Source organism: Rattus rattus, chromosome 4, assembly GCF_011064425.1.
Source record: "Rattus rattus isolate New Zealand chromosome 4, Rrattus_CSIRO_v1, whole genome shotgun sequence".
In the NCBI taxonomy this organism is placed as follows: domain Eukaryota; kingdom Metazoa; phylum Chordata; class Mammalia; order Rodentia; family Muridae; genus Rattus; species Rattus rattus.
In genome coordinates, this window is record NC_046157.1 from 19,609,201 (window position 1) to 19,625,791 (window position 16,591).

The 16,591-nt window shown below is 46.4% G+C and overlaps 2 protein-coding genes across 2 annotated transcripts in view; one reads left to right on the top strand and one right to left on the bottom strand.

Annotated features, from left to right (window-relative positions):
* The window catches only part of Mylk (myosin light chain kinase), a 180,579-nt gene that overhangs the window by 14,021 nt on the left and 149,967 nt on the right, over positions 1–16,591 (top strand).
* On the bottom strand, positions 5,401–5,868 carry LOC116898802 (kxDL motif-containing protein 1-like). The gene has a single exon (XM_032900152.1). It carries the CDS (start codon positions 5,866–5,868, stop codon positions 5,401–5,403), a length of 468 nt encoding a protein of 155 aa, XP_032756043.1.

A 16,591-nucleotide genomic window follows, 5' to 3' on the forward strand; every position in this document is an offset into this window, starting at 1 on the left:
GTCTGTGTGGAATCATTTCGACTAAGGTAATTGGAAGACCCAGCCCACTGTGGGCAACACCATTCCATACGCAGGGTATGTGGTGGGGGTTGGGGGTGGGATACTGAACTATATGTATGTAGAGGTCAAGCTGAGTGCAAACATGCATTCATCCCTTTCTTCTCCTGTCTATACATGTGATGTGCCCAACTGTTTTAAGCTCCTGCTACCTTAACTTCCTGGCTGTGAGAGATTGTCACCTGGGATTGTGGGCTAAAGTAAACCTTATCTTGCCTTAAGTTGTTTTTATCAGATTACCTTGTTATGGCAACAAAAATGAAAATTACACCGTCTGGTAATGAAATGTGCATTTAGTGGATTTAAACAGTTTCCATAGCTTTAAGAGCTCCGACAGTGTTCAAAAGTTCAATGTCTCTTATGTAACTCAAGGAAATTCTTAACTGTGAGCTCCTGTTTTGTTTTTGTTTTTGTTTTTTTAAGAAAAAGGTTACGTGATTCCAACATACTGTAGCGCCATTCTGAAAGAGAAGGACAAGGCCATAGCAGAGAAAAATGAATCCAAATGACATTGAAACCCAGAAGAGCAAACTACAGTGAAACACCCAAATCCTGTACCTCAATGTGCACAGTGCCTGGAGCATCCTAGGCACACGGTGTCATGTGTGGGCATGGGTGGATGTGTGTAGATGTGCCCCAGTGGTCCTGTACCTGTTCACACATGGCTTCTCTGCCTGACCAGCTGTACTCTGCACCCATAGCTTTCCATGAGAGACACTATGCTTGCCTGGCACCTCCAACATCCTGGATTCTCAACTGCAACTTAGGTTTTAGTTTGGCAGCCTCCATGCATAGCCTGCTTAGAGGCTTTCTGCAAGGACTCCAGTCCTGCTACACACTGTCTGGCTTCATGGCATCATCATCATCATCATCATATTATTATTATTATTATTATTATTATTATTATTATTACCATCATCATCATCATCATCATCATTATTATTATTATTATTACTACTGAAACTTTGGTACAGCATATCATGATATCACAACTCTTGCATTCTGTGCACCTACAAAACTGGCATCTCGTGGCTGGTACCAAGTTTGTCTGATAACTCAAGAAATAGTTGAATCCCTGTACTCGCTAGTTTTATGTCAACCTGATACGAGCCAGAGTGATCAGAGAAGAGAGTCCCAATTGAGAAAACACCTCCATAAGATCAGACGTGGGCACATCTGAAGGACATTTTCTTGATTGGTGATTGGCAGGCGAGGGCCTAGTAAATTGTGGGTGGTGCCGTCCCTGGGCTGGTGGTCTTGGGTTCTATAAGAGAGCAAGCTGAGCAAGCCAGGGGGAAGCAAGCCAGTAAGTAACATCCCTCCATGGCCTCTGCATCAGCTCCTACTTTCCAGGTTCTTGCCCTGACTTTTGATGATGAACTATGGTGTGGAAAGTGAGCCAAATAAACCCTTTCCTCTCCGAGTTCCTTCGGTCATGGTGTTTCCTCACAGCAATAGTGATCGTCACTGAGACAGCCCTTGAACATAGCTGCAGTGGCCTCTGAGTGCATGGGTAGCTGAACCTGGAAAATGCTTCTCTATCCAGCAGGGCAATCCAGTGGCGTGCTCTTTTCAAATGGAACCTTCTGCTTTCATACCCTGGAGTCTTTTCTTTTTCTTTTCTTTTTTTTCGGAGCTGGGGACCAAACCCAGGGCCTTGCGCTTGCTAGGCAAGCGCTCTACCACAGAGCTAAATCCCCAACCCCCATACCCTGAAGTCTTGATGGTTGCTGGTGGTGGGGTCTTGTAGCAGAGCAAGCTTTCCTATGGTCCCTGTGCCCCGTGCCCAGTTTACCTTTAGTGGTGTTTCTGCATTGCTTCTCATGATTTTCATCATAAAGTCAGCTTTAAGTAGCCAGGTGCAGCCATGCTACAGCCTAAATGCTATGTTATATTTAGATTTTATTCCCCGAATAAACTAATCATTACTTTTGAAATCAACCTCACTCTAGCTTACTAAGCACAGATAAAATTTAGCCAGATTCTTAGCCAGAAGAGTGGCCTCTGATCCAATCCCCGGCCCAGACTTTATCGCTAGCTGAAACCTCAGGAGCCCAGCCTCTGCCATCTGCATTTCTGTCCACGCTTTGGTCTTTCAAACTCCCAGTCATCTGTTAGGTGGAGCTAACAGCGTTCTGGGGCTTCTCTAGTCTGTAGCTCCAGACTTTCCAAATCCTTCCCACATACCAATTCCAAAGGCCCAAGAACCATGTGGTCCGATCTAGTTCAAGAAATAACTTCACTTCCCAGTATTTTCTATCTGTTACTTTTAGGTTACTGTGACCAAAATACCTAACCAAAAACTTTAAAGGAGGAAAGATTAATCATTGCAGGAGTTTTGATCCATCATAGTGGGAGAGGCAGGACAGAGCAGCTTCTACAAGCCATGCCTCATGTTCTGAAGGCTCCATGGCCTTCAAAAAAGGAGGGGGAGGAGGGGGAGGAGGAGGAAGAGGAGGAGGGGGGGGAGGAGGAGGAGGAGGAAGAAGAGGAGGAGGAAGAGGAGGAGGAGAAGGAGACCACCAGAAATTGTGGACCAAGCAATCAAAATATGCTTGGGGTGGGGCAGGCTTCAGATTCAAAATATTTTAACAGGTTTTTAGGGGTTTTGTTTTGTTTTGTTTTTGGTTTGGGGTGTTTAGATTGTTTTGTTTTTAGACAGGGTCTCATAGCCAGGGCTGGCCTTGAACTCCTGATCTTCCTGTGTGTCCCGTCTATGGCTGATGTCACAGATAAATACTACCACACCTGGCACCAACAGCTCACCAGCAAGCTTTGGTTAGACTATTCCTGAGCAAGAATGAGCTTAACTACAGGACGTCTCATCAGTCTGAGGATGCACCAATGCTGTCTTTTCAAATGATGTTGTCTAGCAGTTTGTTGGTTACCTAAGGGTTTCCTCGCTTGAGACCACTGGCAAAGCCTAGAAAGAGGGCTGGGCTGGTGGTCAGAGGCCTGGGATTTGGTTTCTGTGTGCTCTGACTTCTAGGCCTTTGTTTCTTTCTTTACAAAATGGGGTCAAACCAGATGGCTCTACTACCCCTTCCTGCACGAACATTGCGTAACTAGAATTGGAGTCAAAACCTACCCACTCAGTTGACATGCTGTCCAGTTGCCCCCATTTCCCCCCACAGTGCTTCATGACAGCTGTGGCACTCAGAAGGCTGGCTTAGGTGGACTTTTTACAAAAGGGAGTTATTTCAGTAAATGCTATGTATAGGATGACATTTGTACTTTTGGAATAAAAATATGGCAGAACACAGTGCTGTTATTTCACGCAAGAGAGAGCCACCCCTCCCACACGCATTCCAAACACACCTACTCTCTCTCTCTCTCTCTCTCTCTCTCTCTCTCTCTCACACACACACACACACACACACACACACACACACACACAATTACACTCTTATAATCATACATACACACACACAACACTTACACCCACACACTTATACTCTCATACACACATACACACACACAATTACACTCTTACAATCATACATACACACACACAACACTTACACTCACACACTTATACTCTCACAGTCACACACACACACACACACACACACACACACACACACACACACACACACACACATGCTAGGATGCTGCCTGAGAAGATAAGAAGTGCACTCCCGTGCTAGCTCTGATGGTTTGTTCGGGTCTAAGCTCTGTCCCCTGCCTCTGCTCAAGAGCCTTTTAAGATGGAAGGTAGTTGGGAACAATGACGAAAAATGGATACCTGTGTCCTGACCCCTGGCAGTGATGGTGAGGATAGGAATTAATGCATGTTTTTCCCTTTCATTTGGTGACATACTGAGATCCCCAGGTAACTCCTCTACAAGATGCAAGTCCCTCCCCCAAACCCCAGTAAGATCGTGGGTGCAATTCTAGTTGGTCAGGCAGGGTGGGACCAGCTAAGGGCTGGAGTTCAATGGCCAACACAGCCTCCCAAGCCTAGGAAGAAGGTAAGCTTATGAAGTGTGAAGCACTCGGCCAACAAGCTCTGGGAAGTCTGACAGAGGGCTGAAAAAACGAGCCTGGAAGAGTCGGAGCCAGGAAGGCAAGGAAAATAAAATCAAATCTGGATCCTGATTTAAAAGGCATTAGGCTGAGGGGAGCCAGGCACCTGGACATACTTTCCACAGCCTGTCACACAGGGCTTGCATTTTTCCACCAGGAGTGAGGGGAAGTGGAACCCTGTTAGACTGGCATCCCAGCTTGCAGTCTCTACAACCAGATTACGCAGCAACAGAAAATGCTTGACAAGTGGAGTGCTTTGGGGTTGGAGGATAAGGACCCTTGCCTCCGTGACGTATAGAAAGGAGAGGGGAGGGGCATTTCTGGAAGAGTTTGGTTCTAGCCAGTGTGCTGCAAATACAAGCAATCTTTGAACATGATTAATGAATTATGGGAGGCAGAGCTCTTCTGTCATAAAGGCCCGCCTCTTCCTCTGGAGTTTGAAATGAATTCTAGATACCCTAACATGTGAGTCATTACTCTGGAGATATTTTGGTGAGGAGTTTCTCAAGGTGGGTTCTTTCAGAATCCACTGAGCATTTCAGACCAGCCAAGGAGACACAGGTGACTCTGGAAGCCACTCAGGTCTGGAAGTCAGCGTCACACTGTAGGCATCAGCCACCCATGGGCGATCACATGGCAAAGGGGTGACTCAGAATGGGTGGCTGGACTTCAATGTCTTGCCCAGCTTTACTTTTTTTTAAAAAAAGTGTTCCCTTTTAACAACAGTCTTCACTGATAACTTCCCAACATCTGTAAACATCAGGTACAAAAATATTCCATTCAGCTGTTTTCTAAGGTGACTGACCAGCTCCTGGAGATACCTGATGGACCTTGGAGAAACAGCTCCCCACAGTCAAGGCTGCCTCTATACCTCCAGAATTCAACACCACAGGAGAAAAGTGCTCCACACAGGGCAGGGAGACCATAGTTGAGTCAGCAGCTGCCAGTGGATAGGAACAAGCTCTGCCCTCCTGTGCCCACCCCGGGTGTGGGGGACGATGTTCTGGTTTTGGTCTCTGGGGACCTTAGAAGCACTGTTCAAAGCTGGCCCGGGGCTGAGCTCAAGGTTACCTCTACCCAGCCCCATACCCCAGCTGGGGCACACATGCTGGCATAGGAAGTCCTGCTCTTATGGGGAGTGGCAGGAATCAGGACCCCTGCCTACGAAAGAAAGGAGCAGCAAAGCTGACTAACTGTGACCCTAGGAGAACCACAGCTACCCTGGGCCTTTCTGGGAGGTTGAGAGGGAGGTTATTCTTCACGTGTCTTTTCCTCATCATCTGTTTGGCTGTGGCCGTTGATGGCAGGAGAGCCAGGTCACATGTGTGATAGGACTTCAAAGCCAAGACCAAAGGATGGAGAGGCAGTGTCAGGGCTGGTGTCACAGGAGCCTGTGCTCTGCTCTGAGGTGGCAATGGTTGTGGCGATACTGGGCGGAACAGGGTCTTCATCTTCCTCCTCTAGGAGTGAGCCCTCTGGGGTGTGGCTGAAGGTCTCTGGGTGCTGCTGGACCAGCTTCCCCTTCAGTGTCCTGATCCTGCAGAAAATGCTGTCCAGGCTCCGTTTCATGTCCACCAAGGTGCGGATATGGTGCATGAAGCTCTCACTCATCTGTTGCAGCCGCACATGGGACGGATTGTTGAAGTTCAGAAACATCTCGTTGGTTTTCTCGAAGAGGTCCAGCATGTTCTTCTGGGCCAGAATTATGGCACTGACACCATCAGTATTCACCACGGTGAGGAAGCGGCCACAGAAGACCCTTGAGGCTGAGTCTGGAATGTCCATCTCTTTCTCCTTGACTCCTGAGACCTGCACATCCGGCGGCCTGGCTGATATATGTTTGATGCTCATGTATCATGGGAGGGGATCCATGGTTAAATCATAGCTTAGTAAATCTCAACCTTTTCTGCCTTCATTATCGTGCCCAGAGTTCCCCAATGGGAATTTAATGCCACAGATACAACCACCAGTTTTATGTGTCAGAGTTTACATATATGTGTGTTTCATATATAAAAAGAGTAAGGGGGGGTTGTCCCTTCTTAGAACTAATTTTTATTCAGATATGGTATTACTGCCTGGATTTGGTAAACATGGGGACTCACAGTGTTTGACGTGCCCTGGGAAGATGATGACTAGGTGGTTGGATAAAGTATGGTCTCTCTAGGAAATGCAGGCAGGAGAGGGTGACAGAATCAAATCTCTAAGAGTTGCAGTGAGTAAGGTACCTGGATGGGGACATGAGAGTTGAGGGGCAAGCCTGCGTCAGGAAGGGTATGAGTGGGGGGGTTGACTGCTCAGGAAGGTGCCCCAGCTCCTTCTCAGGGACAACAGATGGGGGGACTCTGCCCCCTGCCTTACCCCCACGGCTCATAACCGCCATGTTGTCTGCAAACAGGGTGGGTTTCTTTTCCCTCACAGGATGTGCCTGTTTGACCGTGGCTACTGGAGAGGAGAATGGAAGACAAGGGTTGTGGGGGATGATAATAAGAGAGGAAAACACTTAGGAGCCAGCTTCCTTCTACTGGACGTTTGGGCATCTGGACCAACAAGAATTTTACTGGGAGCCTGAGCTGAGAGAACAGTGTGTGTGTCGAAAAGAGGCCATCGGTGTCATCTGAATGGGCCAACAGGGTGCACACTGCTCTGGGCTGCCTTTGTCATGGCTATGTATTCATGTGTTCATATATATTTATATACGTGCATACACACACACATATACACACACACACACACACACACATATATATATACACACACACACACACACACACACACACACACACACACACACAGAAATAGTCTGCAAAGTGGTTCAGTACAATTTGTGGTTTCAGGTGGACCATACTCTGACACGGCGGAGTCCTGCTTTTCACCCTCATCCCTGAGACACTAGAAAGGCCCACTGTGTGATTCTAAGTACTTTCTGGAGCCTTCCCTGAAACACCAAGGCTGGAAACCAAGTGCCTCTGTGTATCAGAGTGGCAGGGAGTGTGGCAAGGATTCGGGCTTCACAGCCAAGGCTGGGATTTCTTCTGTATATGTTCTCTAAGCCTCACGGGTGTGATGGGAGCCATCTCTCCTGCCTCCCTGTGCAGCCGGTGTGTGCACAGCTGCTGCCCAAGAAAGCAGAGATACCGCACTATGGTGGACCTTCCATCTACCTATGGTGGGACATTCCTAAACTGGGGCATTCCGAGACCACACATCGGACCAAGCCCTCTCTATACTGTTCACCCCTGCATATTTATGACTAATTTGTAAATTAGACACAGTAGAAGAGCCACAACAATGAAGGATACGGCAGAAGAATCATAGCTGTGTAATACAACAAAACTGAACTTGCGACTTGTTTATTTCTAGACTTTTCTGTTTACCATGTTTTGAATAACCATTGATCACAAGTGTCTAAAAGCCTGGAAAGTGAAGCCTCAGATAAGCGGGGACTCCTGCAGACACAGGAGTAGACTTTCCCGTCTGTCCACCGCACTCCTCTAACAACCTCCGAGGAAGCGTTAAAGCAGAATTGCCAATAGATAAGGAAACACCCAGATGGGGAAGTAAAAGGAGGGCTGAGTTTGCCCGAGGGTCTGCCCGGCCATCATAGTCACCACCGTCACTTGCTCGATGGCTCTGCCCTGTATTTCTTTTCTGAACTGGGTCTCCTTTAGATGATTGCTGCAGGGAGTCAGACTTCATTTTTACTTCAACCCCCTCTTCTGCTGCCCGTGATCTTGGGGAATTTGCCTGATTACTCTTGAAGTCACTTTGTCATCTGTAAAGAGGAACAACAAAGCCTCTGTTCTGGCACTATCTGAATGGAACGGCACTGCTGTGCCTGTAAGGTCGTCCGTGCTCGGTGGCTTTTGTCACAAGTCGTTCACTGTTTGGTGTCCTCTGTTTTTCACCTGAGGTGTCAGTCACTTTCCAGAGCACTGTCATGGACATTAATGGTTAATATTCTGTTCAATACGATCGACTGCTGTTTGGCGAATCATTCCCCGGCTGCAACCATTTATGTGTTTTCTGTATTTCCTCTTATAGATTGAATTCACATGTCTATCTTTATACATGAAGCTTTTAATTTCATTTTTAATATCATTTCCTGGGGATTGATCCGGTGGTAGTAGAGAGGTTAATGGGACAAAAGACTTTCATCTGAGTGCCTTCTGAAGGGCTACTGGTCAGTTTACGTTCCCATCAGAAAGGGATGACGCACCTACCAGGCTTATGGATTACAAGTTGATCAAGTATGGCTCTCCACGAGTTTCTCTCAGTGTCTGGCTGCTGCTTCTCTTTCTGCTGGTCTGCTTCTGAGTTAGACTCCTTCTCTCTACCTCACTCTGCATCTGCCCTCCAGCTCAGTCCACCACCATGGAGTCAAGGTCTAGTGGGGCCTGCGGCCCAGCATTAGAAGGCTTGAGGCAGGGACCACAGAGCGAGGTCTCTGGTGGTAACCAGGGAGGGGAGAGGCAGGGTACACTCACAGTCAGGTCTCTTCAGTCCAGTGGTCAGAACTCCATAGCGCCCAGAGTGAGACCCCTAAAGGCCCAACATGAGGCCAGCCAGCCTGATACGCAATGAGAAATGGCAACTCCAGGCTGGGGTGAGGGAAGTTAAGGGGCAAGACAGACAAAGGCAGCGATGATGAGAGCCATCTTCCTAAAGGCCCATTGACTTTGCCCTGCTAGATAGACTTCCTTTTTTAAAAAATGCATTTGTTTATCAGAGGCAAAGGCCATGCTGCGACATGCAAAGGTCAGAGGGCAGCTTGTAGGTTCTCACCTTGTGGGCTCCGAGGCTTGAACTCATGGTGTCAAGCTGGGACAGCAAGGACTTTTACCTCCTGGGCCACCTTACTGACCCAGGGCCAAGTCATTGCTGCTCTTTTCCTCTTTCCTTTTCCAAATAACGTGTCCCTGGGCCAAGCTTTGTTGATTTAAATCTTACCCTTACTCTTTGTGTGTGTGTGTGTGTGTGTGTGTGTGTGTGTGTGTGTGTGTGTGAGTGTGTGTGTGTGTGTGTGTGTGAGTGTGGGTGTGTGTGTGTGTGTGTGTGTGTGTGTGTGAGTGTGTGTGTGTGTGTGTGTGTGTGTGTGTGTGTGTGAGAGAGTGTGTGTGTGTGTGTGTGTGTGTGTGTGTGTGTGTGTGTGTGTGTGTGTGTGTGTGTGTGTGTGTGTGTGTGTGTGTGTGAGTGTGAGTGTGTGTGTGTGTGAGAGAGAGAGTGTGTGTGTGTGTGTATTTTCTTCTTTGGGCCCCAGACGAGGTGCACTCAGGATGTAGACCTGGAGCAGTGGGGGAGCTTCTGAAAGCAAGTAGCATAACTGTTGTGTTGCCGGGAAGAAGTATGTGGAAAGCACGGTTTGTCTTCTGTATCTGTGGATTCAACCGGCTGTACGCTGAAAATATTTGGAAGATGGCATGTGTCTATACCGACTTTTTCTTTTTTAAAAAGATTTATTTTAAAACAATTTAATTATGCGTATGCAAGACCGTGTGTGTACACATGACTGCGGGTGCCTGCAAAGGCCAGAGACATCAATCAGATTCTCTGGAGCTGGAGTTCAAGGCAGTTGTGAGCCGCCTGTAGGGAGAGCTGGGAACTGAACTCCGATCCTCTGCAAGAGCAGTGCACACTCTTAACTGCCTGTCTCTCTAGCCCTCCAGACTGTATTTCTCGTCCTTATTATCTAAATAATACGGTAATGACTATTTACAGAGAACACTGTGGTCTTAGATATTTTAAGTAGGCTAGAGATCCTCTTGGGATATTTAATTTATTTGTTTCACTTGTAATTTTTGTAGTGCTGGGCATCGAACCCAGGAACCTTGCAGGTCCTATGCAAGAATTCTGCCACTGGACTGAAGAATTAGTTCAGCAGTTAAGAGTTCCGTTCCCTACCATCCACCTGGCAGTTCACAACTGTCTGTAACTCTAGTACCAAGGAGTCTGGCACCTTTTTAAACCTCTGATGGTTCCTTTTATGCACAGAGCACACATGTATACACTTAGGCACACGTACATTAAATAAATAAATAAGACCTCTGCCACTGAGCTACGTACATCTCTAGCCCACTTTATAGCATTTTCTCAAAGGAACTGGACATCTATAGTTTGGTTTCCACCGAGCCCCTTGGATCCAACCCCCTCTGAGTTCTAAGGGCAGCTACACTGAAAGAGGTCCTAAGGAGGGGACATGAGGTCCTCAGACTATACCCCTGCTTGCGTTGGTGCCACTGACAGAGGTACTGAAATGAATTTGCCTGGCTGTCCCTTCACTGCCTCTGACCTTGCTTTCTAGGATTGACTACTTTGACTCTGCTTCCCCTGTGCCCTATCAGAGCTGACATTCCTGGGGAGTAGAGACCAGTCCTGGGTCATCTCTAGATCACCAGTGTTTAGCAGGGGACAGTGCTGGGTAGGCCAGAGACCTTTGTTTGCTTAATTGGAAAACACTAGTGAGTGAACCAGACCTGATGCTCTTTGGTCAAGGGCCTAAAACACGATCAAATGCACAACAGTCGTTATGGATGAGAAGCATTGAGGAGAGCTCACCCAGAAGGTGGCACCCAATCTAGGCCTTTCTAGGAGTTATTGATGTATTCAGTTACAAAATAAGGGTGTGGCATTTAACAATACTCTCAAAGAATAAGCCCCGGGGAACACTGGGAACGGACCTTGCCAGAAGCCTAGGAAGTCTTGGCCGTGCTTGTTGATACTTAGAACTTTCTTGCCTGCGGTGGTTGGACTTCCCTAAATGTTGGAGGGCTATGGTGGAATAAACCTAAATTTGGGGATCTGGTACAAATTGCTTTGAAAATGCTATAGGTATTTTCTTTACCTATAAAATTAGCATGAAAGGACCAGTGGGAAGGAAGCAAACTGCTATGGCTTTCATGGGACCCCCTAGCCCTCCATTTTTGTGTGGCAGAAGGAAGCCAGCCTGGCCTTTAGAGACCTATCTACACTCTGCCCTGACCTGCCAAAGCTGTGACCCTGGCCTGACCTGCTGCTCAGGGGCTTCCAGAGGAGAACTGAGAAGTGACAGAAAAAACGTTTCTCGTGCAGTTCATGAGTTAAGAGAATATTACTTAATTGCGGGTTTGATGGAAAACATTATCTGAGGTTGGTGCAGCTCTTTCCAGAGATCTGCCAGCAACCTCAGAAGTGGAGCCTTATTGAAAACAGCTGGGAGAGGCTGGCGCCCAGCCTCCCCCTGCTCTCCATGCCCCAGAGCTGTCTCGATCGGCCGACAGAGCTCAGCTAGGACTCTGCCAAGAGGCCCTGGCAGCTTTGACTGGGAATGCGTGGTGGCTTTGCTCAGCTTCAGGCTCCAGCTCAGAACCTGAGGGGATCTGGCCAGGGCTTTGAGTTAACCTCTCCTTGTGTCCATGCAGGTCCAGTTAAATAAAGGCGGACTCTGAGCACATATCGGGCCATCTACCTGATACCTGATGGATTGCTGGCACGCCCTGTTAAGTCCTGTTAGCTGTCTTGTTGAACACCAGCTAGAGAATGTGGACACAGAAAGCCCAGCACTCGTGTTGCCCCTGTGAAGCGACTTCCTCTGCAGAGGCCGTGAAGCTCGTTTAGTTTAGTCCAGCTGGTCGCCAGCCATAGCCATCTCAGCTGAATCTCTTTAATGACAAGCACAATGCACTGCCCCCTTTGTGTGTCTTTCCGCGGGGACATGTAGTCACAACAGATCTCTGTTTTAATTACTCTCTAAAATTGTTTTCCCTATGAGTATGCACAATTTGATTTCCAGTAAGTTACATATTTAAATTTTTTTGGCAAACATTCATAGAAGTAAATTATTTGTCATAGTTTTTTTGAATATAGAATTTATAGAAAAAAGTCAATCCACCTCGAAATGACGGCATTTTATCTTATTATTATTTTATATGTATGGATGTTTTGCCTGCATGTATATCTGTGCACCATGTTCATGCCTGGTTCCCTTGGGGGCCAGAAGAGGGCATCAGATCCCTGGAGCTGGAGTTGCAAATGGCCGTGAGCTGCCGCGTCGGTGCTAGGAACTGAACCCGGATCCTCTGGAAGAACAACCAGTGCTCTTGATTGCTGAGCAATCTTTTCAGCCCAAACAGCATTTTTAGTAAAAGCCAAATTATAGAGATTAAATAACTATAGTTGTAAAAAGCTATATTTTTAGTTACAACTTAAAGGATACTTATATTCCTTAAAATTCTTCATGATGATTTTCAAAAAAATGTTTTCCTTTATTGTTGTTTTGTATGCATGAGCATTTTGCCTGTGTAACACATGCATACAGTGTCCTCTGATACAAGAAGTGAGTGTCAGATCCCCTGGGACTGGCATTATAGACAGTTGTGAGCCACCGTGTGGGTGGTGGGAATTGAACCTGGTTCCTCTGGAAGAGCATCCAGTGCCCTTAACTACTGAGCCATTTCTTCAGTCCCAAGATAATTTTTAATAATGGCATAGTTGTTTGTTGATGTTCATATACTATTTTTTACATTTAGATTGCTTTTTCTTTGTTTTTATTTTTGACTTAGGTGCTCATTATACAGCCCAGGCTGGCTTTGAATTCACAGTCCTCATGCCTTACCTCCAAGGCTCTGGAATTGCTACCATAGCCATCAGACATTAGATTCCTAGCAAATATTTGATCTTCTAATCAAATGTAAACAAACAATATCCATTATCATGGACAATGGGAATCAACCCAGGGAAATCTCACAGACTGTATCATTGAATCACAGTGAGTCTGTTGAGAGACATTGCCCCGTGATTAAGAAAGTCCCATAAGGTTAACATCGCTGGGTTAATTTCACAGGGAAAAAAAATGAGGTTCAAGCAATTGTCTTCACCCAGAAAAGTTTGGAAATTTTAATTTTGCACACTTTTAAAACTAAGAATTAGTTATTACTTCACTGGTCTTAGAAAGAGAAAATAGGCAGGCCCAGATAGAGTGTTCAAAGAAAATCAGAAAACATACATAATTTTGAGAAGCGCAGCTCACACCACCGACCTTGAGATTGTCAACTTTACCCCTGGTAACATAATCTGGAGTGAAGTAAACGCTTTTCTGGAAGGATAGATTCCTCTGGAATTGGTGAGAAGGGAGTGGGAGATATGATGGAAGGAGCAGCAGAGATGGAAAACACACCCCCTGCTCACGCACGGGAGCTGTGCACCACGGGAGCCTCCAGAGAGCAGACGTCCTCAAGCTCCGCACAGTGCGGACGGTCTCTGTAGAGGAGTGGATCGCTTCCTTCACGGCCCCTCTCAGTGCGTTCGGCTCTGTCGTTACCTTCTTGGAACATTAAGATTTGGGCTGTAAGCTATTTGAGGACTACGATAGCTTCTTGTGTCCCCAGCGTGGTAGGAATGCTCTCAAGGTGAGATCTACCATCTGGCAGTCGGTCTGCATGTTTGCTCTGGTATTGCCACCCCCCATGTCTCAGCCATCATCTGCCTTCCTGGGACCCATGTTTCTGTCCTTCTGATGTAAGCTTCCACACCAGCGCTTGTCATACAGTTGATAGCATCATATCCTCCTTTGGGTGTTTTATTCCAGGCTAAGGGTGCTAATTCCATCAACTGGTCTTTACGTTCATTCCGTTTCTGTTGAGCACAAGCAAGGTGCTAACTGAGTGCCGAGCATTCTCAGCTCCATTCAGAAGGTGAGGCCCTCATCTTGCAGCCCTGTGGCATATATACCAGAAGCATTCTATCAGAAGAGCCCCATTCCTTTTCGCTTGGGCATTGAGTTCTGTTGATGCAGTTTAAGATTTAATGGTGTTTAGAAATCAGTCTTTTCTACACACAAGTGATGTCTGGTCCGTGGTGTAGAACCTTTATCTTTTATTCCACAAATGTAATTCTCAGCCTTACTGAGGAGGCTTACTGCTGGATAAGCTCACCCTTTCTAGTTCTTTCTGAACTCTGGCTGGCTGGTTCAACTCAGCTGTTCTGGCTCAAACTCCTCTCCAAGCTGACTGATTCAAATTGACTTCTCTTGGCTTCTGAATTGCTCTGCTTAGAAAGACTGCCTTTGTGCTCCACAAATTGAACTTTCTCTCCCCCGGATGCTCTTAGGTAGCCTCTCTTTCCTCTCTGTTCTCACGAGAGTTGGGTGTATCCTAGCTCTGACTCATTCTATCAAATCTTTCTCTGATTCATCACTTTGTCTGTCTCTCAATTAGGCGTCACTTCGGAAAAATGGCTGCTTCCTTCTATAAACTTTATCATCATTGTTTATGATTAAAGCTGTGTACTAAGGGTGTGTCTGATTTCCGGCTGAATCACACAGACCTAGAAAGTCTTTGGATGTGATCCCTTGCAGAACAGCCATGTTGCTGGGTTAAAATCCCTCTACAGGGCTCTATCCTTTTAGTACCTTGGTTCTGAAAGACACATTTGCTCCTAGTAGTGTGCCAACTGTAGTCCTATGAACCGCCTTGTAGTCTCCATTTAAATAATAAACAGTGGTCATAAATAAATAATTATTATTTATTCATAATAAACTCAAATCAATCACCAAAGTGATTAAAGCATATATAGAATCACAGAACCTATCAGAGAAACTATATTGTTAATTAAAAACTGTATACTGGTAACTTGGCACAATGGCATATACTTGTACTCCTAACTGCAGGAGACTGAGGAGAAGGATCCTGGAACCCATATCTTTGAGACCAGCCTAGGCAACACAGGGAGACACCCCTCTGCCCCAAGTCTCTTCACGTTTTTTTTTAATTTGGAGAGAAAGTCATGCATGTTTATAATAAATATGATCACACCGACCTCTCCTTCCTCTGCCTCTACTCCCCTTTCTCTTAAGAAAACAAAACAAAACTTCTTAACTTCTATGCCTTAAATGGCATTGGGAATTGGCAATTTCTCCTCTCTCTTCTATTCTTTTCCCCATCCCTCCTCTCTTTGATCCCCCTTTCTCTCTTTTCTGAGATTGTCTCACTCTGTAGCCAGTCCTGCCTCCGTCTCTGAGTACTTGGACTGCAGGTGTAAGCCACCTCACCTGGCTCACCAGGGTCTTGATGGTGGGACCTTCTTTCTACAGCCCCATGCTTTGAAACAAGCAAGATTTGTTAGCTGTGCACTTAGATGGACTATATGCCCCAATGAGGCCGCTAATGGAGAAACACTGGGGCAGTGGGAGTACAACAGCGTGACCTGGTTTAGGAAATCAACAGGTGTTTTTGCAGTGACACCTGTTCCAAGATCCACAGATCAGAGAACGAGGCATCAGCCAATCATCTGCTCAGGCTAGCCAGGGTTTACTGGCCCTTCTGGGGACTGAGAGAACTTTGAAATAGGTGTGATGCCTGACCCCTTAACTGACTCAGTCTTGTATTGAGCTGTGTCCAGTGTACCTGGAGTAAACAAAAGCATAGCCCATGTAGGTGGCCTAAGTTTTCATCTTGGATGGTCACAAGCCATTTTTTAAGCACCTCATGTTTCCAGTAAAACCATCCAAATATCCTTGGTTCCAGTGTTTTGATGTCGAAACATTTGTAGCTCCAACCCCTTCTTGCACCTGGAGGCAACCCATAAATCTCTCATCAAATAATATACCCTGGTTTTTTTTTAATGGAAAATTATGGTACTGTGCTTGCTGTAGGCAGAGAAATATGGAAGGTGATGTCATAGTGAATCATTGATCTGGATGGTCTAGGCCTGGCCTGTTTGAAAGGGGGGCAACTATGATCAAGGCACACTGTTTTTAAAAGATGTGATTATCATAGAGAATGGTGCCCATGCTGAAGACTAGGGAGAGCAGAGAACATCAGGACATCTCCGTGGCTGCTGGGCAGTGGTGGGGCACACCTTTAATCCCAACAATTTGGAGGCGAAAGCATGCAGGTGCCTGTGAATTCTAGACCATCCTGGTCTATAGAGCTAGTTTCAGGATGGCCAAGAATAGTACACAGAGGGGGAAATTGTGTGTGTGTGTGTGTGTGTGTGTGTGTGTGTGTGTGTGTGTGTGTGTGTGTGTGTATATATATATATATATATATATATATATAGAGAGAGAGAGAGAGAGAGAGAGAGAGAGAGAGAAAGGCAGACAGGCAGACAGATGACAGAGATAGGGAAAGAAAATATGGTCCTGTGCTTGCTATAGGAGAGAGAGAGAGAGACAGACAGACAAACAGATAGAGACAGAGATAGGGAGAGAAAATATGGTCCTGTGCTTGCTTGCTGTGGGAGAGAGAGAGACAGAGACAGACAGACAGACAGAGACAGAGACAGAGATAGGGAGAGAAAATATGATCCTGTGCTTGCTGTGAAAGAGGAGGGGGAGAGAGAGAGAGAGAGAGAGAGAGAGAGAGAGAGAGAGAGAGAGAGAGAGAAGGATGGATGTCCATAGGCTCAGGCATGTGAACTCTTGGTCCCTGACTGGTGGCTCTGTTTGGAGAGATTACGCAGCTTAATGGAGGAAGTGCATCACAGGATTCTGAGAGTTTGAAGCCTCACTCTGCACCCAGTTTGCCCCCTGCTTCGT